We start from the raw sequence: 27,606 nt of genomic DNA, 5'->3' as shown, positions 1-27,606 counted from the left end.
GGCCGAATGTTAACGAGACAGCTCACATCTGCAATTATTTTCTCATGCAGAATCAGCATGCGAAAATACTGCATCCACAAGTAGAAGTCTGGGTGCATGTGAAATATCGCACTGCACTTTGATATCAGCCGAGTGTAGTTCAATTCCCGCAGACACCGGAAATGGAGAAATTAATTTCTTCATCTCCTCCTCAACTGTACTCCGATTCTCTGATGCGAGCAGATTGTAGGACACAGCACCGACACTCGGCTCCCACACACAGCAGAGCTGGAGCCAATTGTCATTGGCACACCGCATCCGATGCTATAGCATTGGATGTGATACGCTAGTGTGTCTCCGGCCTTATAGTGACTACTGAAGGAGAAACGTTGAGAATTGTTTAGCCTATAAGATTTCCACAGCTTGCACGAGGAAGCTTCATACAGAGCAAAGAAGGTCAATTTTAATGTCTCTCATGGTGCGAGGCACCTTTTTAATGCCATCAGGTGTATATGTTCATATTTGCCCATATGATTTACATCAATAAAGTATGTATGTTCTATCCAAGTGTTTGCTGTGGGTGCTTAGTCAGAGTTTCATAGAGAACTGTGCCAATTGATTTATCTATTCCCGAGGTCATGTGATATTTTTGGGTTAAAGGGAACCTGTCACCTCTTTTTGCCGCTATAAGATGCGGCCACTGCCTTTCAGGGCTTATCTACAGCATTCTATAATGCTGTAGATAAGCCGACAACCTGACCAGAATGATAAGAAAAATAAGTTTTATGATACTCACCAGGGGGGGGGCGGCCTGGTCCGATGGGTGTTATAGGTCCGGGTGTGTTGCCTCCCATCTTCATGCGATGTCGTCCTCCTGCTTGCTTCGTGTCGCGCTCCTTCTCAGGCGTACTTCTCTGCCCTGTTGAGGCCTCTCTGACCTTTCCCGGCGCCTGCGCACTGGAGTACTTTGCTCTGCCCTCAACAGGGCAGGTAAGTACGCCTGAGCAGGAGCGCGACCTGAAGCAAGCAGGAGAACGACATCGCATGAAGATGGGAGGCGCTGGACTCGGACCTGCGAAACCTATCGGACCGGACCACATCGGACCGCGCCCCCTGGGTGAGTATAATAAAACTTATTTTTCTTATCTTTCAGGTCAGGTTGGGGGCTTATCTACAGGATTATAGAATGCTGTAGATAAGCCCTGAAAGGCAGTGGCCGCATCTTATAGCGGCAAAAAGGAGGTGACAGGTTCCCTTTCATATATTCCTCTTCAACGCGAAAAATGGCAGTGGCAATTTTTGCCAATTCGAGTAAAATGAATCGAAAATTGTTTGACTTCTCCAGGTTCAGCAAATTCCACAAGAATTTGAGTTGCACTACTCATCTCAAAAGAAGAAGTATTGACCTAGTTGTAAAATATTTACCACATTAATTACATGAATATGGAGAGTCCCCCATTTAAATGTGTTCATGGTCAACAAAATTTGATTCACAAGAATCAACCTCAAAGTGGCGCCTCTCTGACTTCTATGATTCTTAGCACAACATGATTTTTGATAAAAACACAACTCAAATTCAGCGCATCAAAACAGCTTATACCCTATGTGAATTGGCTCATGATATACAAGATCTGACTTCCGTTGAAAACATTTCCCACATTCTAAACATGAAAAAGGTTTCTCCCCTGTATGAGATTTTTGATGGGCAATGAGATGTGCTTTCTGAGAAAAACATTTGCCACATTCTGAACATAAAAATGGCTTCTCCCCCGTATGAGATTTTTGATGGCCAATAAGATGTGTTTTCTGAGAAAAACATTTTCCACATTCTGAGCATGAATACGGCTTCTCTCCTGTGTGACATCTCAGATGCTTAACAAGATGTGTTTTCTGAGAAAAACATTTCCCACATTCTGTGCATAAGAATGGCTTCTCTCCTGTGTGAACTCTCTGATGATTTACAAGATCTGACTTTTGTGAAAAACATTTTCCACATTCTGAACATGAAAATGGCTTCACTCCTGCGTGACGTCTCTCATGTCTAATGAGATTCCAGTAACTGCTAAGATATGCTCCACATATCGAACACGAATTCTCCATATTGTGAGTTCTCTGATGTATACCAAGCTTTGAATTAGTCGAAAAACATTTCCCACATTCAGAACATGAAAATTCTTTTGCTTCTGTGTGACTAGTGTCAGATTTAACAAGATTAGACAGAGCTGCGTAACAAATTCCACCTTGTAAACATGGATTCTCCTCTTTGGGAGATCTTTCAAGTTCAACATCCTTTCTGTTATTTATATTTTTCGGTAATGAATCAGGAGGTAGGACCTGTTGAAAAAGGTCAGAAGATAAATCTTCACTCTGAAGGGCTGATGGTAGATCTGGGATACTGACATGCTCTTCATATGCATCTTGTGTGATACCATCATCAAATAATTTAAAAGCAGAAGCTATCACATGTCTCTTTGCGCTTCTCATATAATCACCTGCCGAGAATAAAATAACTTTTATTACCATTGTATAATATAATTTTAATAGTATATTGATATTCTATAACATTTATCTAAAACATATTCATAAAAAATTGCAAGACATATAGTAAAAATCAATAGAAGGTAGAAACCCAGACTTATGATAAGTATAAAAAAAATACAAAAATTTGAATAAAACTATTCAAATACCGCACTAAAAAGATAAAAACAGAAAATATAACAAAAACATGTGGAATTGCTGTATCTATAAAAGTCTAAGCTATCAAAATATAAAAATAATTAATCCGACCTGTAAACAGGAAAGAATTGAAAACGCCAAAATTGGCAGTTTTTTTGGTTGTTGCAACTAGAGATGAGAGAACCTTTCAAGGTTCGGTTCGGTTCGACGATCGTTAAGATATTCGCCGAACACGTTCCGCGAACGGTTTGACGAGCGTATCTGAACCTCATTAAATTCAATGGGAGGGCAAACCAAACGTATACACAACACCTTAAGGGGTGACAAAAAGCTTCTCAAAACAGCTAAAATTAGGGGCAGACACCATTAAAAGTGGCATCAATTGACCAACACTAGAAATTTGCAAATAGCACAGCAGCAGTCAGCAATGGGCGGTGCATAAGGTATTAAGGTCTGGCTCATCATTTAATGATTGAAATTGAAGTTTCAATGAGAACCTGGTAGTTAAGAGAGCAGTGTAAGCGTTCTTAGCTGGGAGCCCTAATACCTCATGCAACACCTCCAATTTTTTTTTTTTATTCCAGCCACACGCAGATGGCACAAACATCAGTTTCATACAGTAATGTTGGTAGAAAAATTATACGGAAAATAGCACAGGTAGTTGAATGAAAGTGCAGGCCTGTCTTTGAGTTTTCACATTTCAAAAAATTGTTTATAACATCAGCAGCAGTACCAACAGCAGGCACAGAAGACACCACAAAGATGGCACAAACTGCAATAACACGAGATCAATGTAGGACACTAAAAACGACATCATCGCCTAGTCTGCAACTGGGGTGCAAAAGACATTGGAGATCCATGACATGTTCATTTTGAGGAAAGTTACCGTATTTTTCGGACTATAAGACATACTTTATTCCAAAATCATTTTTGGGGAAAATGGGGGTGCGTCTTATAGTCAGAATATACTTACAAGTAGTGTGGTGGCAGCAGGAATTGGGCGATTCTACGGCGGTCCGACCTAGCAGGGAGATGATCACACTCCTTTCCCAAGCTGGTACGGCAGTATTTGGTGGTGCACAGTGGTGCGGGGCTCCGCCAACATTTTCTGAAAGCCTGGTGCCCTCCACACTTCCATTGCTGTGATGGGTGGCCTCCGGGAAAATGGCTGCCGGAAGAGGTCCGGGCACAGATTGAGATCTCGGCAACGAAATCTCGTCCCGTGGTGCCGAGATCTCAATCTGCACATGCGCCGACCATTTTCCTGGAGGCCACCGCATCACAGCAGTGGGGATATGCGGGGCTCCGGGCTTTCACAACATTTTGGCGGAGCCCCCTGCACCACTGAGCATCGACAAATCTGCCGCACCAGCTGGGATGGGATTTCCCAGAGGCCACCGCTTCACAGCAATGGATGTGCGGGGGCTACGGGCTTTCAGAAAATGCTGGCGGAGCCCCCGTACCACGAGCACCGCAGAACCTGCCGCACCAGTCTAGGATGAGAGTCATATCATTGCCGGACCACCGAACACCCCCTGTGACCACGCTCCACCAGCGCTACCGATTTCCCCCGGGTAATCTGAATTCAGACTGTAAGACGGCCCCCATTTGACGCATTAATTTTTTTTCCCTATTTTCCTTCGGAAAATTTGGGGTGCGTCTTATAGTCTGAAAAATATGGGTAGCTGGTCTACACTTTCAGCCGGATGCGCTTATCAGTCAGGACACCACCAGCAGCGCTGAAGACACGTTCTGAGAGAACATTGGCTGCCGAGTATGACAAAATCTCCATGGCGTGACAGGATAGCTCAGACCACTCTTCCCTTTTTTTTGACCAAAATGCAAAAGAGTATAAATACCCTCCTCCGTGATTCCATTGATATTGAGCTTCAGATATTCTTGCATCATCCTCTCTAGTTATTTACAATGTGTTAGGCTTGTACTCTATTCTGCTGGTGCATGGGCTGGTGTAAAAAATGTGTGAAACGATTCAAAGAAATTGCTTATGCCACTTACACTGCTGCTGCTGCTGCTGCTTTTGCGATGATGTCTTGACGTTCCTGGGGTTGGGCGTCTAGACCTGGGATGCACACTGTGTACCTCACTGCTGTCTTGGGGAAAACCGACTCTTAAGATTGTCTACAGGCGTGTTTTGATACTCCAGCAAGCGCACATCCCTTTCCAGGGGGGGGGGGGGGGGGGAGAGAAGCATCTGGGTAAATTTACTCTTGTCCTGTGGATCTAAGAGTGGCAACTCAGTAGTCAGCACTATTTCCAACCCTAAGAATATGAGCATCATGTTGAAGAAAGTGCAACAAGAAGGCGCATGTGTGTCAACCTCTTCCATGAGGTCCAAGTCCATTGCGTGTTGGTGGCGGAGCAGCACTCAAGGTTGCTTCCACCATCTCCTCCCTCCCACCAACCAGGAACAACAGAGAGGGGCTCATTATCCTCTTCATCTCTTGACTGTTGCACATCCATCACCTCATCCACCTCCATTTGCTCCTCAGCTCCTGCACCTTCACCAAACAGTTTGGTACCATGAGCCCACCTCGATTGCTGTAAGCCACCCCGTGGCACCCGCCTGTGCGAGGACAGTCCAAAAATTTGAGATATTGTTATTCCTTCTGCATCCTCCTTTTCTTCTGGGACCATCACCTTCTCACGCAGACTATTCAACGTGTGCTCCAGCATGTAGATGAACGGAATAGTGATGCTGATGACTCATCATCAGCGCTAACCATCTTAGTAGCCATTTCAAAACTGTCCAGAAGGTTGCAGAGGTCCTTCATTTGCCCCCACTACGCAAGCGTGATTTGCACCACGTCTGGACTGCACTGGCCCAGGCTATGGAAAAGGACATACTGCACCAGGGCTCATTGCTGCTGCAACATGTGCAGAGTTTGATTCCACCATGTCAGAACATCACAAGTCAAACAGTTAACCAGTAGGCTGAAAGACCTCTATAGCGATGCAATTCGATGACCTGCGGGGTGAGATCGTCAGAACTGAGCACACAGCAACCATGCTTACTGCAGCAGAGCATCTTTGCAGGGATAGTGGCAAAGAAATTGATGTACCATCAGGTTGAGGATGTGAGCCATGCAAGGCATGTGTGTGAGGTTGGCCAAGCGCAGGGCTGCCACCAGGTTTGAACCGTTATCGCACACGACTTCCCTAGCTCCAGGTTCTGTGGAGACAGTCATTGCTCTAACTCAGTCTGGATAGCTGTCCACTACTCTTTGAGATGTGTGACTGCGATCTCCAAGGCATATTAATTTGAACACAGCCCGATTGCGGTAAGCAATGGCTTTGCAGCATGGAGGTGGGGGTAATTCTATCTGCACTGTTGGTAGGCGTGTCTGAATAAGGGAGAGGTTGAGGGCACAGGTGGAGGCCCTAGAGGAGGTGGAAGAGTATGAAGCAATGGAGGAAGTGTTAGATACAGAGGTTTGTCCGGCAAGCATTGGGGATTCAAAAGCTTGTGGAGCAGCCCTTGACAGCCTGCCCCCACAGTCACTCAATTCCCAGTTAGATGTAACGCCCCTGCCGATGTTTGCTTGTCCAGGTGTCAGTGGTGAAATGCACCCTGGATGACATAGATTGTTTCTGTGAACGGGTGATGTTGTCTGCGACATGCTGGTGTAGCGCAGGCACAGCTTTCTTAGAGAATTAATCAACTTTCTGAAACAGTCTGTATCCACCCGGCGGAAAGGCAGCATTTTCGTGGCCAACAGATTGGAGATGTTGGAGTTCAAGCTCTTAGCTTTGGCATGTGTAGGAGGAAACATTCTTAATAATCTTTATTTTTTTAATAATAATCTTAATTTTTATATAGCACTAACATATTCCGCAGCACTTTACAGTTTGCACACATTATCATCACTGTCCCCGATGGGGCTCACAATCTAAATTCTCTATCAGTATGTCTTTGGAATGTGGGAGGAAACCGGAGTACCCGGAAGAAACCCACGCAAACATGAGGAGAACATACAAACTCCTTGCAGATGTTGTCCTTGGTGGGATTGACCACAACTGTGGGACCGAGGACTGGCTGCTGTGCTGAGAGAGGGTGGATTACAGAGAACAGGACAAACTGCTGGACTGTGAGTGAGGTGCAGGTGGAGATGTTTTGGTGGATTGAGAAAGATGTGTTGTGCTAGGCGACACAAAAGTAGCAGTCCTGTCCACTTCCGTAACAGCTGACAAGCTCTCACTCACCCCGACTGTAGGGGGTAAACAAGTGGCGTTTCTGCTGCTGGAGACCTGTTTGAGAAGACTTTGCATTGTGTAGGAGGAAGAAGCAGAAGATGGGATTGATGGAAAGTCCAGTGGTTGGCACGGCCCACTAGCCTGCATTTTAGCGCAGTGAGATACCCACACTAAGGCATGTTGTTTGCGCATGTGCCGGTTCATGCATGTAGTTGTCAAATTATTGCAATTTTTGCCTCTACTGAGTTTTTTTTTTAGCAAATTTGGTAGATAACGTGTGTTGGGTCATCCTTTGCAGTCTCAAAAAAGGCAACCCTTGCTGCCCCTGCGAACTGCATGCTTGCGACCGGTGCTGGCCACAGCCAGAGTTGGGGCTGAGGATGCAGTGCTTGTCGTGGTTGCATCACTTCATGTCTGTGTGGGAAGCTGCAACATAACCTCCTCTTCTTCCTCCTCCTCTGCACAGCTACTCAGTTGCGTACCTCTAGGTTCACATCAAGTGGGATCTTCAACCTCATGGTCATCTTCTCTGTTCTTACACTCCTCACCCTCAGAGTCACCCTCCTCCTCTTCCTGCCCTGAAACCCCAGTAATGTCCACATGTGCCTCTGGTATCTGAGTCTCATCAGGATCACCTCCACCTTTGGTGTTTAATGTCTAGCGACAAGGGTCTGGATTCTGCTTGGATCCTACTTCGTCTGGCCCCGGATCAAACAGGAAAAAATTTTGATCATCGGTGCAGACGCTTTCCTCTTCTGGATTCTGTGGAGCAGACGTCTGATGCCCATGGAATAGAATGTGTAAACAACTCTGCAGAACGGCCCATCTGTGGTTCCCTACAGGCTGTAGGGCGTTTGGAAATTTCTGATGTGGGGGGAAATAAGGGTGATTGAGGTGCCACCTCTGAGGATTGTACTGTGTGTGAAATTAAGATCAAGGAAGTGGAGGAGAGGCCATTGATGCAGCGCGTGCCATCCACTGAAACACTTGCTCTGAGCCTCATCTACGAGGCACACCACTGTGCGGCTGCCAAAGAAAGGGAGACGAGTAGCCCGTTTGATAACAGATGTTAGTGGTCTTTGGATAGGACGAGACAGTGTTTGTTCAGTTGAGCTTTCATTAACATTAACACCTAACCCATGTACAGTCATGGCCAAAAGTTTTGAGAATGACACAAATATTAATTTTTACAAAGTCTACTGCTTCATTTTTTCTAATGGCAATTTGCATATACTCCAGAATGTTATAAAGAGTGATCAGTTTAACAGCAATTACTTGCAAAGTCAATATTTGCCTAGAAAATTAACTTTATCCCCCAAAACACATTTCAACATCATTGCAGCCCTGCCTTAAAAGGACCAGCTAACATCGTTTCAGTGATTGCTCCATTAACACAGGTGTGGGTGTTGATGAGGACAGGGCTGGAGATCAATCCGTCATGATTAAGTAAGAATGACACCACTGGACACTTTAAAAGGAGGCTGGTGCTTGGCATCATTGTTTCTCTTCTGTTAACCATGGTTATCTCTAAAGAAACACGTGCAGTCATCATTGCACTGCACAAAAATGGCCTAACAAGGAAGAGGATTGCAGCTAGAAAGATTGCACCTCAGTCAACAATCTATCGCATCATCAAGAACTTCAAGGAGAGAGGTTCCCTTGTTGCCAAAAAGGCTCCAGGGCGCCCAAGAAAGACCAGCAAGCTCCAGGATCGTCTCTTAAAAGTGTTTCAGCTGCGAGATCGGGCTACCAGCAGTGCAGAGCTTGCTCAGGAATGGCAGCAGGCAGGTGTGAGTGCATCTGCACGCACTGTGAGGCGGAGACTCTTGGAGCAAGGCCTGGTCTCAAGGAGGGCAGCAAAGAGAAGCCACTTCTCTCCAGGAAAAACATCATGGACAGACTGATATTCTGCAAGAGGTACAGGGAGTGGACTGCTGAGGACTGGGGTAAAGTCATTTTCTCTGATGAATCCCCTTTTCGATTGGGACATCTGGAAAACGGCTTATTCGGAGAAGACCAGGTGAGCGCTACCACCAGTCTTGTCTCATGCCAACGGTCAAGCATCCTGAAACCATTCATGTGTGGGGTTGCTTCTCAGCCAAGGGAATGGGCTCTCTCTCAGTCTTGCCTAAAAACACAGCCATGAATAAAGAATGGTACCAGAATGTCCTCCAAGAGCAACTTCTCCCAACCGTCCAAGAGCAGTTTGGCGATCAACAATGCCTTTTTCAACATGATGGAGCACCTTGCCATAAAGCAAAAGGTGATAACTAAATGGCTCAGGGAACAAAACAGAGATTTTGGGACCATGGCCTGGAAACTCCCCAGATCTTAATCCCATTGAGAACTTGTGGTCAATCATCAAGAGACGGGTGGACAAACAAAAACCTTCAAATTCAGACAAAATAAAAGCATTGATTTTGCAAGAATGGGCTGCTATCAGTCAGGATTTGATCCAGAAGTTGATTGAGAGCATGCCAGGGAGAATTGCTGAGGTCCTGAAGAAGGGTCAACACTGCAAATATTGACTTGCTGCATTAACTCATTCTAACTGTCAATATAACCTTTTGCTACTCATAATATGATTGCAATTATATTTCTGTATGTGATAAAAACATCTGACAAACACACATAAAAACCAGAGGCCAGCAGATCATGTGAAAATATAATATTTGTGTCATTCTCAAAACTTTTGGCCATGACTGTACACGTCGAATACAAAGCTTAGGCTTCTTCTATACTTGCCGTATTTTTGCGTCCTGTTTTTGCGTCCCCAATAGATTTCTATGGGGCCGCAAAAACGGGCCGCAATAACTCCATGGAGTGCCGTGCGCCGCATGGCCGTATTTTCGGCCGTCAAAAAAGATCGAGCCTGCTCAATCTTTTTCACAGCTTACGTGTAGTGAAACCTCCACCAGGGGGAGCTGGTGAGGGAAGAGAGGTTACACACTAAGAGTGGCAAACACTGAGAAATAGCACAGGTGTGACAGGTAATGCGAGAGAATGGTCAGACGAACCGAGTCAGAAACTAGCAAGAGCAGACGTACCAGAAGGAGCAGCAATACATGTAGTCAAAATACCAAGCCGAGGGTCAGAAAGCCAAAACATGAGCACAGGGTCCAGAAACGTGAGGCGAAATACGTGGTCGGGGTACAAGCTGGGAAGTTAAATGCCAGAGAGGAAATGTAGGAGCAGAGACGAATACCAAGAGATGGGGTCAGAGATCAGTCCGGGTCATACACGTGGATGCTAGTCAGAGGCAGGAGGATCACCAAGGTACAAGGGTCAGAGGCTCTAAACTGGAAGCTTGAGCTATCACTAACACTGGTCAACAGGCTGTCATGCGCCCAGAGGCGGAGCTACCGGCAGAGGCGTGGCAAGGGGCGGGGCTTAGCGTCGCTGCGCCCTGAAGCGCAAATGTGAAACCGGCCTAACAAGTTCACTTGCAGCACTATCAGGAGCGGATTCTCTGCACTGCAACTCTGAGAAAATGGTGCAAAAAGAATAAGATGTCCGCTTTTTATATGGCCAGGGACATGCGACTTCAGCAGCCAATCGCAGAAGACCTTATGTAATGATGTTGTGGATGGTTTCTATGCCATGACTGGCTGCTGAAATCAACACACAAAGTTAAGGGGGATAAAACAAACAAACAAAAAAAAAGAAGAGCACATTGCTCCTCTAACCTCTCCACCCCCCCTCCCCTTATCAAATATGTCACCCCATCCCCCCCCCCCACCGTTCATCATACAGCACCACTATCCTAGCCAAAGTAACAACAAAAGCATTAGTGGAAAAGTGATGATTTACTGAACTGTGAGCGAATTTTTCCAACTTTGAGAAAAAATGCTTGAGAAACCGAACACAAATGCGAATGTGCTACGTTCGTGCCAAATTTGAAATTGGCGAACGTTTTCGGAACAAGTTCGCTCATCTCTTGTTGTAACACCGCAAAAAAAAAAAAAAAAAAAAAAAAAAAAAAAAAAAACACTAAACAAAATGATCAAAATGTCATACCGATTGAAAAATAAGCCCTCACTTAGTTCTGTCAGCCAAAAAATGAAAACATTACAGGTCTCGTAAAATGATAGCAGATGCCAATCATATTTTTTTTTTTTACTACTTCCTGTTTTCTTTCACCACTAAAAAAAAAACAACAAAAAAACAAAAACCTGGACAAGTTTGCAACCGCCGATGATGTGGAATGAGAGAGAATTATGAGGTTGGAGTGTATTGTTAAACACTAACCAGTCCCACAGGGGTAAACAGATAGGGATAGAAAACTACAATCATACAAATACACTCATAAAACAACAGAGTGGAAAACAGGGGAGGAATAGGAAGTACAAACCAAATGGGATAGGCTAAGGATAAACATGCAAAAATATCATGGTTAAACTCTCCAACCACCTACTCCAAACACAGAACTTCTCCTTCAACTCCAAACAAGAAAAAGGAAAAAATATCACTGTCAACTTCCAAGTGCCAGTGGCACGTATATATACCAGAGGGAAGTGGACAACACAGAACAGCTGAAAAATTCCAGGAAGGAGAGCTCCAAGAGATCAACTGGACTGATGAATCTTTGCAATGAATGAGCAAGGAAAACCTGCACTGCTTAATAAGATGCTGAAGAAGTTCTAATCAGTGCAGAAGTTCATGTAACCAGATGCCGCAATCATCTGGCCCCTCTCTGTCATAGTATCCCCGTGACAGTACCCCCCCAATAAGAGGAACCTCTGGAGCCAGGTTCATCTGGATGTGAAGAGTGAAAAGATCAGATCGCATGAACATTAGATGTTGGTACACACATTCTCTCATCAGGACCGTAACACTTCCAATGTACGAAATATTGAAAAACCCGACATACAAAGTAAGGCTCGAAAAACTTTGCAATCTGGAATTCCAGATTCCCATCAACAATGACTGGGAAAGGTGGTGGTGATGGTTCAGCAGAAGCAATATATTTTTTAAGAAGTGATTGGTGAAACAAGTTATCAATCTTGAAAGCGGGTGGCAAAGTAAAGTGAACGCTTACTGGGTTAACAGCAACTGTGTTACAAGGGCCAATGAACCCGGGTCCCAGTTTCCCATAAAGAACATTCAACTTAGTGTTCTTCAAGGACAACCACACCAAATCACCAACACACACCCACCAAGCATTTCTGATCAGCCAAACACTCTTATTTGGACCCCATCCTTCTCAAATTATTAAGATTAATTCAGGTCCTCCTGAAGAACAATTACGATTGAAGGAGCAGAATCGAGGATGAAAACCATATGCTCCAAAGAAGGGGACTTGTCAGTAGATTCATGACAACAGTTATTTACAGCGAACTCAGCTAGACGTAAATAAGAAACTTAATCCTCCTGAATCTCTGACACAAAGCACCTAAGATAGGTCTCAAGATTCTGGTTCACTCGCTCAATTTGCTCATTAGATCATGAATGAAAGGTGGATGAAAACGAAAGATGAATCCTAAAGAGAGCATAAAATGCTTTCCAAAATATGGAAATAAATTGAACCACCGGTTGAAAACATTATCAGATGGATTCCCATGTAACTTCATGATTTCTTTAATAAAAATTTGAGCCAAAGTCTTGGCATTCAATGTTTTCGTAGTGTACCCCTGGTGCATTTAGAGCAGTCTTCCACTCTTCCCCCTTCTTTATAAGGAAGAGATTATATGCTCCCCAGAGGTCCAGTTTGAAAAACCAGTTAGCCCCTACTATCTGATTAAAGAGGTCCAGAATGAGAGGAAGAGGATATGGATCCCGATCTGTGATCTGATTTAGTTCACAGACATCTAAGTAGTCTAAAAAATTCTAAACAATCTTATAGAAAAACCCTGCGCAACGGTAGATGAGAAAGGTCTGATGTGACCCATAGCCAGATTTTCTGTGACATAGTGCTTCATGGCCTGCCTGTCCGAGACTGAAACATTATATAGCCTGCTGTTAAACAATTTGGCCTCAGAAATTAAATTAATGGCACAATCATATGGACAATGTGGAGGAAGTTCATGACACCCTTGATCTGAGAAGACAATCAAAATCAGACAGATATTTCGGCAGAGACTGGGTATCAACCTTGGCTAAATGAGTGCCCAAGCAGTGTCTGTGACAGAATATGCTCCCCTTACAACCTCCCTAGGCTGCCAGTACACCACGGGATTGTGCGATGTCAGCCAAGGTAGTCCAAGAACCACAGGAGAGGGCAAGCCCTCTTGTACATAACAATCGATTGATTCTGAGTGCATGATCCCTACCTGAAGACTTATCTCTTGGAACGACCTGAGTAAAATACCCCTAACTCAAGGATGAGGAATTAATAGCGATTACAGGTATAGATCATGACAACCTCCATGCAACCCGGGCTCCTTCGTTTTCCAGCAGCCATTTGTGGTTACATATGGATGGACAGGTACGAACAAAATGACCCTTCTTACAACCGAAAAAACACACTCCCTCTTTGTGCCGAACTACAGGATGACCAGTAAAACGAATCATGCCCCTCCAACTGCATGGGTTCATCAGCAGATTTAGCCCTAGGATCCATTGACCCTTGACTCCCCAAAAGCTTAAGGTGTTTTTATGTCGCTCACGTAGATGGAGGTCCACTTGAATAGCTGGAGGCATAGCCGCCTCCAGGGAAATCGGGGTCTCATACAGAGCAAAGGCATAATATACCCTCTCAGAAAGCCCCTGAAAAACAGACTGCAAAGCGCAGGGTCACTCCACCTAGTATCCTTAGACAACCTACGGAACTCGGAGCAATACTCCTCTGCTGGCTGGTCTCCCTGCTGACGCTGACATACTTTAGGCTCGGCCAAAGAGACACGGTTGGGGTTGTCATAGACAAGACCCAGAGCCTGAAAACATTCCTCAGTCTGAAGCGACTGGGAATTAGATGAGAGAAAATGCCCAGGCTTGAGCGCTACCCTAAAGAAGAGATATTACGATCTCTACCCAATGCTCTACGGTACCTGAGGAGTGAGGACGTAACCTAAAATAAAGTTTGAAGGCCTCCCTGAATACCACAAACTTAACTGACCTCAAGAGAACCAATCTGACAAAGTGATCTTGGGCTCCACAAGGGGTTTCCCAGGCCTGGAGTCAATGGGTGCTGCAAAGCAAATATGCACAAGTATGCTACCTCCAGGCAGAGGTGTTGTAGCTGCTCTGTCATAGCAGCCACATAATCCATAATGGATCCAATATGGTATGGCCAGTGATAATGTCACTGAAAAGGATTGTGGGCACCTATTCGATCCCTTGAACTAAGGGCACCCTAAGCTATCCCTGTCTAACAAATAGTGGAGACGCCAGTGTCTTGTACCTTACTTTGCTCTTACCTTAACCCTCATCTGTTCCCTCCCACACCAAGGAAGGCGTGAGGCCAAGGTGTATTGGAAAACAATAACCAGACAGAAAGGGATAAAAGAAAACTGGAATCATACTCACAAAACAACAGGGTGGGAAACAGGGGGAATAGAAGGCACAAACTAAATGGGAGAAAATAAGGATAAACATGCAAATCAACTCAAAGCCCAAATCTCCTGAAAAAAAAACTCTCCAACAGCCTACTCCAAACACTGAACTTCTTCAAATCAAAATCAGGAAGTGGAAAAATTATCACTGGCAACTCCCAAGTGCCAGTGGTAAGCATATATTCCATAGGGGAGTGGGTAGACAACACAGAATAGCTAAGACAATCCAGTAAAGAAAGCTCCAAGAGAGCAACTAGACTGATTAACTCTTGAAATGGTAGAAAAAGGAAAACATGCACTGTTTAATAGGATGGTGAAGCAGTTCTAATCAGTGCAGGAGTTTGTGTAACCAGACGCCGCAATCTTCTGGTCCCTCTCTGTTGCGGTACCCCGTGACAAATACATTATAGGAGAGTTAATTAACTGCTTGACCCAATATAGCGGGACTATTTTCAAGTTGATAATTTAGTGCAGCCCCAAAATGATTGTATAAATATTGAAATGGCCCTTGGCAAAAAAAAAAAAAAAAAAGGTTCTTTATCCCTGGTCTAGAACAATATTTTTTATCTACATTTTTTAGTATATTGGCAAAAGAACATATATATGAAAGGTAGACTCACCAAACCCTGACTGATGCACTAGCAGGATGCAGACCTCCATTGATAAAGGCTTAGGCCTCTTTCACACTTCAGTTTTTTACAATCAGTCACAATCCGCCAGGTTTTGAAAAAAACGGATCCTCAATTTTCTTTTGAGGATCCGTTTTTTTTCCCCATTGACTTCCATTAATGGCGGATTGTGACGGATTGCAGTCCGTTGCATCCGTTTTTTTTGAGGATCCGCCAAAAGTTGCTGTCAGTCACCATCCTCAAAGATTTCAAAACGGAGCTTGCAAGGTTTTTTCCTCTGGCGGATCCTCCAGACACTAATTTAACCCAAAATTCTTTGTAGGTGCCAGACAAAAAAAAAAAAAAATAACTCTCTCGCTCTGCTGCGATTCCTTTAAAATTCTTCATTTGTCGGATCCGTCAAAAAAAACCGACAGGTGGCATCCGTTGTCATCAGTACTAAAACGGATCCGCCATCCGTCCTTTTGGCGGATTTTGACTGATGCAAAAAACTGAAGTGTGAAAGAGGCCTTAGGGCAGCACAGGTGCAACCCACTGATGAAGATAGCCAGTAACCAAAAGAAAAAGAGGAGCTGGCTGCCTAGTGGGAAAAATGCACACAGATAAGGCTTGCATAGGACATCAGTCACACAGATCACTGAGGTGCAAAGTGTCTGAACAGCTTATTGATCACGCCCATAGTATTAGCAGGCAGGCTGCTTAGCACTATACAGTTGTGGCCAAAAGTATTGACACCCCTGCAATTTTGTCAGATAATACTCAGTTTCTTCCTGAAAATGATTGCAAACACAAATTCTTTGGTATTATTATCTTCATTTAATTTGTCTTACTGGATTGAACTGGAGGAAACACATACAAGGACTGAATTCATTCTTTTGATACAGATAATTATAGGCTGTGTGTATTTAGTCCTGTCTATTACCTGGTGATGTGAGGGGCTGGGGAACCTCCATCATGATGTCCTTGTACAGATCTTTGTGTCCTTCTAAATACTCCCACTCCTTCATGGAGAAATAGATGGCGACATCCTGACACCTTATAGGAACCTGACACAAACAATGATACAGTCAATCCCTGATCCCTCCATAGCGTTACTGTATAATGTCCCAACATTCCCAGCAGTGTCACCTCTCCAGTCAGCAGCTCAATCATCTTGTAGGTGAGTTCTAGGATCTTCTGCTCATTGATGTCCTCATGTATCAGGGAGTTAGGTCGAGGCCCAGTGATTGGGCTCAGGGGTCGTCCCCATCCATCAGATACAGCGGCCTGACAGCGCTCACCAGAGGTTTTCACTACTATGTAATCCTGGTTATGGAGAGACACATTAATAAATCTCACTACAGACATTTCCAGAGTCCTCACCTCTCCAGTTCTGTCCATCTGTTATTCCTGTAGATAATTATTATGTAATGTGACATCATCAGAATCTCTCACCTCTCCAGTAAGCTGGGAGAGGATCTCTAGGGTGAGGTGTAATATCCTCTCCACCATCTTGTCCCTGTCCCTATCCATTATTGATGGATCAATCAGGAAAATTCTCTTAAATAGAAGATCTCCACTGAGAGGATCAGATAGTGTAGAGACTTGATTGAGAAGAAAAGAAAATGTAAAATCATAAAAAAAACAAAAAAAAAAAAACAATTACTCAAGATAATAAGGGAAAACATATGATGAGATACAGTCATGGCCAAAAGTCTTGGCACCCTTGAAACTGGTCCGAAAAGTTAATTACAATAACTCTCCCAGAAAATTATTGCAATTACACATTTTGTTATAACCATGTTTAATTCCATTGTGTGTATGTAGGGAAGGTGACCTGACGGACGGACGGACTAGTCAGAGTGAAGAAAGATAGGTTTGCACAGTGTAGGTAGGAGTCAGTGATTACAGTGGGGAAACAACTAGGAAAGTGTAGTGGACGTGCAGTACCTTGGGATGACCATTAGATGGCAGGGTGGAGTGTGAGCAAAGGACTTTACAGCAGCTTAGGGCTTTAGAAACCGTTGGTCATGGGGGGGCGAGGTGACAGTTGGAGTGACAGTTTCAAGGAACCGGGTGAGCTATAAATTCTGAGGGAGGGTTCCAGAAGATTCCAGTCCCCAGGGGGAGCTCAAGTGACAGGAGGACTACGACAGTCTGTGCACTCTGAGGAGAATCCAGACCAGGGGGACTGAGGAGAGAGGACGTCAGGGGGGTGGTCCTGACAGGAAAGGACCGCAGTTGAGACGAGGTACTGGGTGTAAGACACCGTATGTGACACGACGACTGAGCAGTAGAAGCGCTGTTGGTTAATGGGCCTAAGGCGGCCACAGTGACGGAACTGTCAGGAGCGTCGACAGTAAAGGAGGGGACGGTGTGTGCAGACACGTCTCCAGTGTACGGTGTGAGAAGCGGCTCTGGAAACGGAGGGCCGCGAGGTGTGCCGTCAGTCGGACGGCAAGTGAAGAAATAAACTTGGACCTGTTGCACCCAGAATCTGCCTCCATCGTGTCTCTGTTGTCATCTCTGCGCGGTATAAAAGTAGGACCACCCCCCAGCTCGGCACCCCACCACCGACCCTACATGTATTGGAACAACACACAAAAAAAACTGAGAAAAAGACAAATTGGACATAATTTCACACAAAACTCCAAAAATGAGCAGGACAAAACTATTGGCACATTTCCAAAATTGTGGGTAAACAACTGGGGAAGACTCCACTGCTGACGCAGAGACCTAAAAAAAGCTAGACTGTAGTTTGCTAAAATATATGCGGTTAAGCCAAAATCCTTCTGGGAAGGCATCTTGTGGACAAATGAGACCAAAATAGAGCTTTTTGTAAAGCACATCATTCTACTGTTTACCGAAAACAGAATGAGGCCTACAAAGCAAAGAACACAGTACCCACCTACATTCAAATATGGTGGAGGTTCAAAGATGTTTTGCTGCCTCTGGCACTGGGATTCTTGACTGTGTGCAAGTCATCATGAAATCTGAAGATTACGGATTTTGGTTCGCATTGTAATGTCCAGTGTCAGAAAGCCGGGTTTGCCTCCTAAGTCAGGACAATGACCCCAGACATACTTCAAGAAGCACCCCTCCCCCGCAGAAATGGATGGAAATAAAAAGAGTTCTGAAACGGCCAGCAATTAATCCGGATCTAAATCCCATTGAACACCTGTGGAGAGAACTTAAATGGCTGTTGGGAGAAGACATCCTTCAATAAGACCTGGAGCCGTTTACAAAAGAAGAGTGGTCCAATTTTCCACTTGAGAGGTGTAAGAAGCTTCTTGATGGTTATAGGAAGCGATTGGTTGCACTTATTCATTTCAAAGGGTGTCCCACCAAATATTAAGTTGAGGGGCAAACAATTCTATCCAGCCTATTGTGGGCGTTTTGTGTGAAATTATGTCCAAGATTTACCTTTCTCCTCTCTTTTTTTGTGTCGATACATTACACACAAAGGAAATTAACAGGTGTATAACAAAACGTGTAATGGCGATCATTTTCTGAAAGCAGCTTCTCCATATTTAAGGACAGATCATGTCACACCCTCACATGAAGGCCGGAATCAAACATGCGAGAAACATGGCCGAGTCTCGCATGTCAATACCCGGCACTCAGGACCGGCTCCATGTTTGATATGTGGCCGCATGCTCCGATCCGAGTGCCGGCGGCAGTGCCGGGTCTTAACATGCGCGACTCGGCCATATTTCTCGCTTGTATGATCCCGGCCGAACGCCGCAGCTCATCACTGGAGGAGATTACCAACATGTATGAGGAATGAATAAAAGGACAACAACCACCGGGGCCACTTCACCTGCAATGACCACGTATGGAAGAGCTACAAATTAGCTAGTGATAACTGTACTGGAAGAAAGACAATGCAGACCTGGAAGTTGTGTGCGGAACTTACAATACTAACACATATCTACTATATAATCTTGTAATTCTGTCTGTCTGTCTCTGTTTGTAACGGAAATCCCGCGTCGCTGATTGGTCGCGAGCGGCTGGTCGCGACCAATCAGCGACAGGTGCATCCGGCTGCGAATTGGCGCGGAATTCGAACGACGCACGCCACCCCTACCGTCGGGAGATCTGCAGTGCTAGCCGCTGATCGCCCGACGGTTGCCATGGGTCATCCGTACCCGATGCGTTAGAATCGGGCCACCATCTAGTATATATACACTGGATGTACACAATTGATAGAATTATTTTCTAGTATGACATTATAGCAAATACTTTTACTCAAGATAATGAAAATTCCGATTAAAAGTCTGGTAAATGTAGTATTGTACATAAGTCAGTCTGCGCTTATTTTCCAGCCAGATTACAGAGACTAACAAACGATGATGGCAGCAGAACAATCACTAATATTCTCAATCTCTCCCCATAAAGTATCACGGTTTACACAGGATGATGCACTGAGCCCGTAGCCGAGTCACATGTGCACCGAGGACCCTCATATACACCGGAGAGGACAGTTTCTCCATTCCTCCAGATTTCTATGGAGCGAAAAACCCGACATTTCCATTATTCCCTGTAATCTCCACCCCAGAGAGAAAGCGTCATCTGTCCCCAAACCAGAGCGCCCTCCCCTGTATACATGAGCCCAGCCAGCGCTCTATGAGGCTGAGTTCACACGTTGCATTTTTTTCGCGCTTCCGCGGCGGTTTTAACCGCGCGATTTTGCCGCGAAAACGCGAAAAATAAGCATCCCATGCATTCCTATGGGATTCCGCAATGCTGTGCTAATGCTGCGGTTCTTACCGCGGCGGAATCGCTTCGCGGTAAAAACCGCAGCATGCTCATTAATTTGCGGAATCGCGGCGATCCCGCACCCATAGGAATGCATTGTTCCGCTTACTTTCCGCATGTGGCTGTGCACACCATGCGGAAAGTAAGCAGAACAATTGCGGATGGTACCCACGGTCCGGAAGAGAGGAGACTGTCCTCTGGGCTTTGGGTACCATATCCCTGTAAAAAATAGAATTTAAAATAAAAAAATATTGTTATTCTTACCCTCCGACGTCCCGCGCAGCCTTCCCGCCTCTCTCCACGCTCCGGTCCCAGTAGTCCTTTGCGAAAATGCTCGCGATGACGTCCGTTCTCGCGGAATCGCGAAGTCTCGCGGTCATTCGTGCGACGTCATCGCGAATGACCGCGAGACGTCGCGATCCCGCGAGAACTGACGTCATCGCGGGCATTTTCGCAAAGGATTACTGGGAACGGCTGCGCGGGACGTCGGAGGGTAAGAATAACACCGTTTTTTTTTTTTACATTCTATATTTTACTACTGATGCTGCATAGGCGGCCTCAGTAGTAAAAAGTTGGTCACACTCGTCAAACACTATGTTTGACGAGTGTGACCAACCTGTCAATCAGTTCTCCAAGCGATGCTACAGATCGCTTGGAGAACGCTAGCATTCTGCAAGCTAAATACGCTTGCAAAATGCTAGTTTTTCCGCGGGAAAATCGCGGGAATTTAAAATGCGATTTTCCCGCGGACTGGAATTCCGGAATTCTCGCGGTAATTTCCGCGAGAATTCCGGTACGTGTGAACTTAGCCTTACTGTCCATATACACATGGCAGGAGGCGCTATCTCCGGGAATGGAGGGGTTACTGCCCCCTGTGCAGCCCAGTAATGGGGAATCTCCAGCACCTACCTCCACCTGCAGGGGGCGCTATCTCCGGGAATGGAGGGGTTACTGCCCCCTGTGCAGCCCAGTAATGGGGAATGTCCAGCACCTACCTCCACCTGTAGAGGGCGCTATCTCCGGGAATGGAGGGGTTAATGGCCCCTGTGCAGCCCAGTAATGGGGAATCTCCAGCACCTACCTCCACCTGCAGGGGGCGCTATCTCCGGGAATGGAGGGGTTACTGCCCCCTGTGCAGTCCAGTAATGGGGAATCTCCAGCACCTACCTCCACCTGCAGAGCCGCACTCCACATATATGGCTGCTCTGTGCGCACAGGACCTGGGATGAGGTCACAGGAGGGGAGGAGTCAGGGGTCACATGATCAGGGGCCTCAGTGTATGCAGGACTCTGCTGTACTGGTTGTCATGGTGCTGGATGAGGGGAAGTTTCTGTGTGGGGTCAGGAGGGGTTTACAGGGGGGATGTAGCAGAGCCGTGTGTGTACGAGGTGTACGGAGCGGAGCCGCGTGTGTACGAGGTGTACGGAGCGGAGCCGCGTGTGTACGAGGTGTACGGTGCAGAGCCGCGTGTGTACGAGGTGTACGGAGCGGAGCCGCGTGTGTACGAGGTGTACGGAGCGGAGCCGCGTGTGTACGAGGTGTACGGAGCGGAGCAATGTGTGTACGGAGCGGAGCCGCGTGTGTACGAGGTGTATGAAGCATAGCAGTGTGTGTGAGGTGTACGGAGCAGAGCCGCAGGTGTACCGAGCGTGGCCCCATGTGGACAGAGTGTACTGAGCAGAGCAGTGTGTGGCAGAGCCATGTTTGTGTGAGGTATACAGAGTGGAGCCACGTATGTACAAGGTGTAGAGAGCGAAGTCATGTGTGTACAGGGTGTATAAAGCAGAGTTGTGTGTGTACGGAGAGGAACCTCCGGTGCGGTGCCCGGAGGTGAATACACCTGAAAGCCCCTACTAAAAATATAAAAGTCACACAGATCACTGAGGTGCAAAGTGTCTGAACAGCCTATTAATGACGCCCATAGTATTAGCAGGCGGGCTGCTCAGCACTATATATATGCATCACACAGAAAAAAACAAGCCAACATGAAGAGGTCTAGCTGCATCCTGCAAAAATGATAAAAAGTGCAAAAAGATATGGGGTATTAGTTACTATTTTGGCCAAAGCAGATTAGCTCGCAACCCAACGTCAAGGGTCCCCAAATTTTTCAAGTCCCTAACACTAAATCTGAACAGCGCACATAAGGAAAAAATTCCCAAAAATTCAAAAAAACACATTTGAAAGGTTGACTCACCAAAACCCTGACTAATGCACTAGCAGGATGCAGCAGACCTCCATTGATAAAGGCTGGGGCAGCACAGGTGCAAACCACTGATGAACATAGCCAGTAACCCAAGAGGGTCTGGCTGCCTAGTGTAAAAAATGCACACAAATAGGGCTTGCATAGGACATCAGTCACACAGTTACGTGTGGTGCAAAGTATCTGAACAGCCTATTAATGACGCCCATAGTATTAGCAGACGGGCTGCTCGGCACTGTATATATGCATCACACAGAAAAACCAAGCCAACACAAAGAGGTCTAGCTCCATCCTGCAAAAATGATAAAAAGTGCAAAAAGATGAAAAGATATGGGGTATTAGTTACTATTTTGGCCAAAGCAGATTAGCTCGCAACCCAACGTCATGAGTCCCCAAATTTTGCGAGTCCCTAACACTAAATCTGATCAGCGCCCATAAGGAAAAAGTTCCCAAAAATTCAAAAAAACACATTTGAAAGGTTGACTCACCAAAACCCTGACTAATGCAAATGCAAAATGTAAAAATAGAACAAAAATGGGCATCTACGTGTGAATACAGTTACAGCACTCACTCGTTTCTTAGGTTCTTTCATAAATCGGAACATTCAAGTCTATGAGTGCGGATGCAGCGGATGTGGAGACACGGGCTCAGCGGGCACCCCGGTGCGGTAGCCGAAACCGCATGGACCAGGGATCATCCCACCTAACGCCCGCTCTCCCTTTAATGTTGGTATAACGCTACTTAGACACCAAAGGGTGAGGGTAAAACAGTGTGGTGATACTTTATTGAACCACAAAACAGGCAGATAACAAGTACAGTAGAACAGTCCCAGCACAGCACCCAAGATGGTGCACATTACAGAGTCTCACCGTTCCACTGACTCACCTGGATAGGAGCAGCTGTTACTTCAGACCTCCCAGGTTCGACTACCCCAGACAAGTGTAGGAAGATGACAGTCCATTCAGGTACAAGGACAGTTGACCGGAGGGTCATAACCTGGCTTCATCTTATGGGGCTGACTACCCCACCTGTGGCACGCACAGAGAGAAGGTAACGACAAGCTTAGGAAGATGACAGTCCATTGAGGTACGTGGCCAGGTGACCGGATGGTTCCAACCTGGTTTCCCCAAATGTATCCATGGTGCCACATGACTGGATGATTCCAACCTGGTTTCCGCAAACGTATCCATAGGTTCCAGTTGACCGGATGGTCCCAACCTGGGTTTCACTAACATATCTATGGTTCAGCGATGGTTAATGGAGCAGATCTGTATTCTTCCATCCAAGGTCCACTAAGCTGACATTCTGTAGAATGATAAATCTGTGTCTCTCATCATGGAGCCAGGATGTCTTGGCTGCTGTCCTGTAGAGACTCTCTGGATGTCTGGGCTCAATCTCTGTGTGTCTCTTATAGAGGCGTAACACTTTTTAAATTTAAATAGTTAAAATTTGCGCTTAATATAATAATAATCACGGGGGAGCGCCGCTGATCGCGGCCGGGTGTCAGCTGATTATCACAGCTGACACCCGGCACTATGTGCCAGGGGTGGTCTCGGACACATTAACCCCTGCCACATTGCGCGCATCCCTAAGACCCTCGGAGCGACACGATGGGCTCGCGTCGCTCCTAGGGTCTCCTCCCTGCTGAGAGCAGGAGCTGAGAAAGCCTCTGCAGTGCCTGTCAGATCGCTGATCTGACACAGTGCACTGCAAAGTGTCAGATCAGCGATCTGACACTTTATAGTGATGTCCCACAGTGGGACAAAGTAATAAAGTAAAAAAAAAAATCATGTGTAAAAATAATTTATAAAAAATTCCTAAATAAATAAAAAAAATCCCTAATAAATTATGTTTTTGTAAGTAAAAAAAACAATAAAAATACACATATTTAGTATTGCCGCGTCCATAATGACCCGCCCTATAAAACTGTCCCACTAGTTAAACCCTTTAGTGAACCTTTTCAAAAAAAAACAAGACAAAAAACAACGCTTTATCATCATACCGCCGAACAAAAAGTGCAATAACACGTGATCAAAACGACGGATACAAATAAACACGGTACCGCTGAAAATGTCATCTTGTCCTGCAAAAAACGAGCTGCCATACAGCGTCATCAGCAAAAAAATAAAAAAGTTATAGCTCGCAGATTAAAACGATGCAAAAATAATTATTTTTTATATAAAATTGTTTTTATTGTATAAAAGTGCCAAAACATAAAAAAAGATAAATGAGGTATCGCTGTAATCGCACTGACCCGAATAATTAAACCGCTTTATCAATTTTACCACACGCGGAACGGTGTAAACGCCCCACCAAAAAAGAAATTCATGAAATGCTGGTTTTTGTTCATTCTGTGCCCCAAAAATCAGAATAATAAGCGATCAAAAATGGTACCAATAAAAACGTCAACTCGTCCCGCAAAAAATAAGACCTCACATGATTCTGTGGGTCAAAATATGGAAAAATTAGAGCTCTCAAAATGTGGTGATGCAAAAACTATTTTTTAAAATAAAAAGCGTCTTTTAGAGTGTGACAGCTGCCAAACATAAAAACCCACGATAAATAGTAAATCAAACCCCCCCTTTATCACCCCCTTAGATAGGGAAAAATAATAAAAGTAAAAAAAATGTATTATTTCCATTTTCTCATTAGGGTTAGGGCTGAGATTAGGGTTAGGGGTGTGTTGGGGTTCGGGTTGGAGTTAGAATTGGGGGGTTCCACTGTTTAGGCACATCAGGGGTTCTCCAAATGCAGCATAGCATCTGATCTCAATTCCAGCCAGTTCTGCGTTGAAAAAGTCAAACAGTGCTCCTTCCCTTCCAAGCTCTGCCATGCGCCCAAACAGTGGTTTACCCCCACATATGGGGTATCAGCCCACTCAGGACAAATTGCACAACTTCTGGGGTCCAATTTCTCCTGTTACCCTTGGGAAAATAAAAAACTGCGGGCAAAAATATTATTTTTGTGGAAAAAAATATGATTTTTTTATTTTTATGGCTCTATGTTATGAACTTCTGTGAAGCACTTGAGGGTTCAAAGTGCTCACCACACATCTAGATAAGTTCTTTGGGGGGTCTAGTTTCCAAAATAGGGTCACTTGTGGGGGGTTTCCACTGTTTAGGCACATCAGGGGCTCTCCAAATGCGACATGACACCCGCACACCATTCCATCAAAGTCTGCATTCCAAAACATCACTACTTACCTTCCAATCCCCAACATGTGCCCATACAGTAGTTTTACAGTGTACTCAGGACAAATTGGACAACAACTTTTGGTGTCCAATTTCTCCTGTTACCCTTGGGAAAATAAAAAATTGGGGACTAAAAGATCATATTTGTGGAAAAAATACAATTTTTTTTATTTTCAAGCCCGGGCACTATAAACTTCTGTGAAGCACTTGGGGGTTCAAAGGGCTCACCACACATCTAAATAAGTTCCTTGGGGGGTCTAGATTCCAAAATATGGTCACTTGTGGGGGGTTTCCACTGTTTAGGCACATCAGGGGCTCTCCAATCATGACATGGCACCCAATCTCAATTCCAGCCAATTTTGCATCAAACAGCGCTCCTTCCCTTCTGAGCTCTGCCATGCGCCCAGTGGTTTACCACCACATATGGGGTATTACCGTACTCAGGGTCCAATTTCTCATGTTACCTTTGGGAAAATAAAAATTGGAGCTGAAAAGATTTTTGTGGAAAAAATATGATTTTTTAATTTTATGGCTGTACATTATAAACTTATGCGAAGCCCATGGGGGTTTAAAGTTTGCACCACACATCTAGATAAGTTCCTTGGGGGGTCTAGTTTCCAAAATGGTGTCATTTGTGGGGGGTTTCCACTGTTTAGGCAGGTCAGGGACGCTCCAAACGCAACATGGCGTTCGATCTCAATTCCAGCCAAAAAAGTCAAATGGCACTGCTTCCCTTCTGAGCTCTGACATACGCCGAAATAGTGGTTTACCCCCACATGTGGGTTATCAGCGTACTCAGGACAAATTGCACAATAACTTTTGGGGTCCTGTTACCCTTGGGAAAAAATTGGGGGTGAAATGTTCCTTGGGGTCCAGTTTCCAAAATGGGGTCACATTTGGGGGGATTTCCACTGTTCAGTGTCTCTCCAAGCGCAACATGGAGTCTGATCTCAATTCCAGCCAATTTTGCATTGAAAAATGGAGCTCCTTCCCTTCTGAGCTCCGCCATGCGCCGAAACAGTGGTTCCCCCCCACATATCAGGTATCAGCATACTTAGGAAAAATTGAACAATAACTTTTGCACATAATTGCACAATTGCACAATAACTTTTGCAGTCCAATTTCTCCTGTTACCCTTGGTAAAATAAAAAAATTGGACCTGAAGTAATTTTTTTGTGAAAAAAAGTTAAAAGTTCATTTTTTTTTTAAACATTCCAAAAATTCCTGTGAAGCACAAGAAGGGTTAATAAACTTCTTGAATGTGGTTTTGAGCACCTTGAGGGGTGCAGTTTTTAGAATGGTGTCACTTTTGGGTATTTTCTATCATATAGACCCCTCAAAGTGGCTTCAAATGTGATGTGGTCCCTAAAAAAAATGGCATTGTAAAAATGAGAAATCGCTGGTCTACTTTTAACCCTTATAACTTCCTAACAAAAAAAAATTTGGTTCCAAAATTATGCTGATGTAAACATGTGGGAAATGTTAGTTATCAAGTTTTTTGTGTGCTGTATCTCTGTGATTTAAGGGTATAAAAATTCAAAGTTAGAAAATTGTGAAATTTTCAAAATTTTTGCCAAATTTCTGTTTTTTTTTCACAAATAAACGCAAGTTATATCAATGAAATTTTACCACTAACATGATGTACAATATTTCATGAGAAAAACAATGTCAGAATCACCGGGATCCATGGAAGCGTTCCAGAGTTATTACCTCATAAACGGACAGTGGACAGAATTGTAAAAATTGGCCCGGGAGTTAACATGCAAACCACCGTTGGGAGTAAATGGGTTAAGGGAGTTAGTAGCAATGCTGCTATTCTCATTATTGCAACTAAGCTCTTGTTGGTGGGTTTTTTGATTAAAAAAATTCGGGATATTTTGTATCCTTTCCTTCCTATCTGACCATAAATCACTCATATTGCAAAGAGGTGACTACTGCCTACCAGAAAAGAGTGGTGTTAAAAGTATTAAAAACTATTATAAACTGTAGGTGACGCTAGTAACTATGGAAAAAAAAAAAAACACTTGCTGCAAATTAAGAACACACACCACCAATGTGATCAGTAAAATATAAATAAATAGTTAACATTTGCCCTTAATAATGAACCCCTTTAACTTATAATTAACTATAAAGTGCACACAAATAAATTGGATTACTCCTGTTTGAGTAGTAATTGCCTTAAGGCATGATCTAAGTAGATGTCTAGACTCCAAAAAGCCAGTAGAATGGTAAGCGCTGTATATCTTGATATGAAGTGAGAGTAATAATATTTGCCAGTAGAATGTGGGTTATTACCGTGGCTCTTCAGGAGTGCTGTCCCGGCCGGTGACAGACAGTCCACGCTCTTCTCTTCCAGCGGCGCACCGGCATGTAATGTACACAGTGTAAAGCTGTGGTGTGAGGTGAGCAACAGGACCTTTGTGACATCACCGGTCACGTGATATGTTACAGGGAGCGCGGTGGACCAATTCCTCTCCGACTAGTTTTGGGAA

The 27,606-nt window shown here is 44.7% G+C and overlaps 1 protein-coding gene across 3 annotated transcripts in view; it reads right to left on the bottom strand.

Moving 5' to 3' along the window:
• Positions 1-1,385: 1,385 nt before the first annotated feature.
• LOC141051025 (gastrula zinc finger protein XlCGF66.1-like) overlaps positions 1,386-27,606 on the bottom strand; it is an 89,839-nt gene continuing 63,618 nt past the window's right edge. Inside the window, exons 1-5 of one of the 3 annotated variants that reach the window (XM_073547820.1) lie at positions 20,891-20,911; positions 16,421-16,569; positions 16,115-16,291; positions 15,909-16,032; positions 1,386-2,471 (exon numbers count right to left, since the gene is read on the bottom strand). In XM_073547820.1, the coding sequence (XP_073403921.1) occupies positions 1,564-2,471; positions 15,909-16,032; positions 16,115-16,291; positions 16,421-16,498 (1,287 nt within the window). In that variant the 5' untranslated portion in view covers positions 16,499-16,569; positions 20,891-20,911 and the 3' untranslated portion in view covers positions 1,386-1,563. The other 2 variants (XM_073547819.1, XM_073547818.1) reach the window with 2 other exon arrangements.

This window comes from Dendrobates tinctorius, unplaced genomic scaffold (assembly GCF_039654945.1).
Source record: "Dendrobates tinctorius isolate UK_male_01 unplaced genomic scaffold, ASM3965494v1 ptg000155l, whole genome shotgun sequence".
NCBI lineage: Eukaryota > Metazoa > Chordata > Amphibia > Anura > Dendrobatidae > Dendrobates > Dendrobates tinctorius.
Note: the sequence above shows the minus strand (reverse complement) of the source record. Positions and strands in the feature narration are given on the sequence as shown.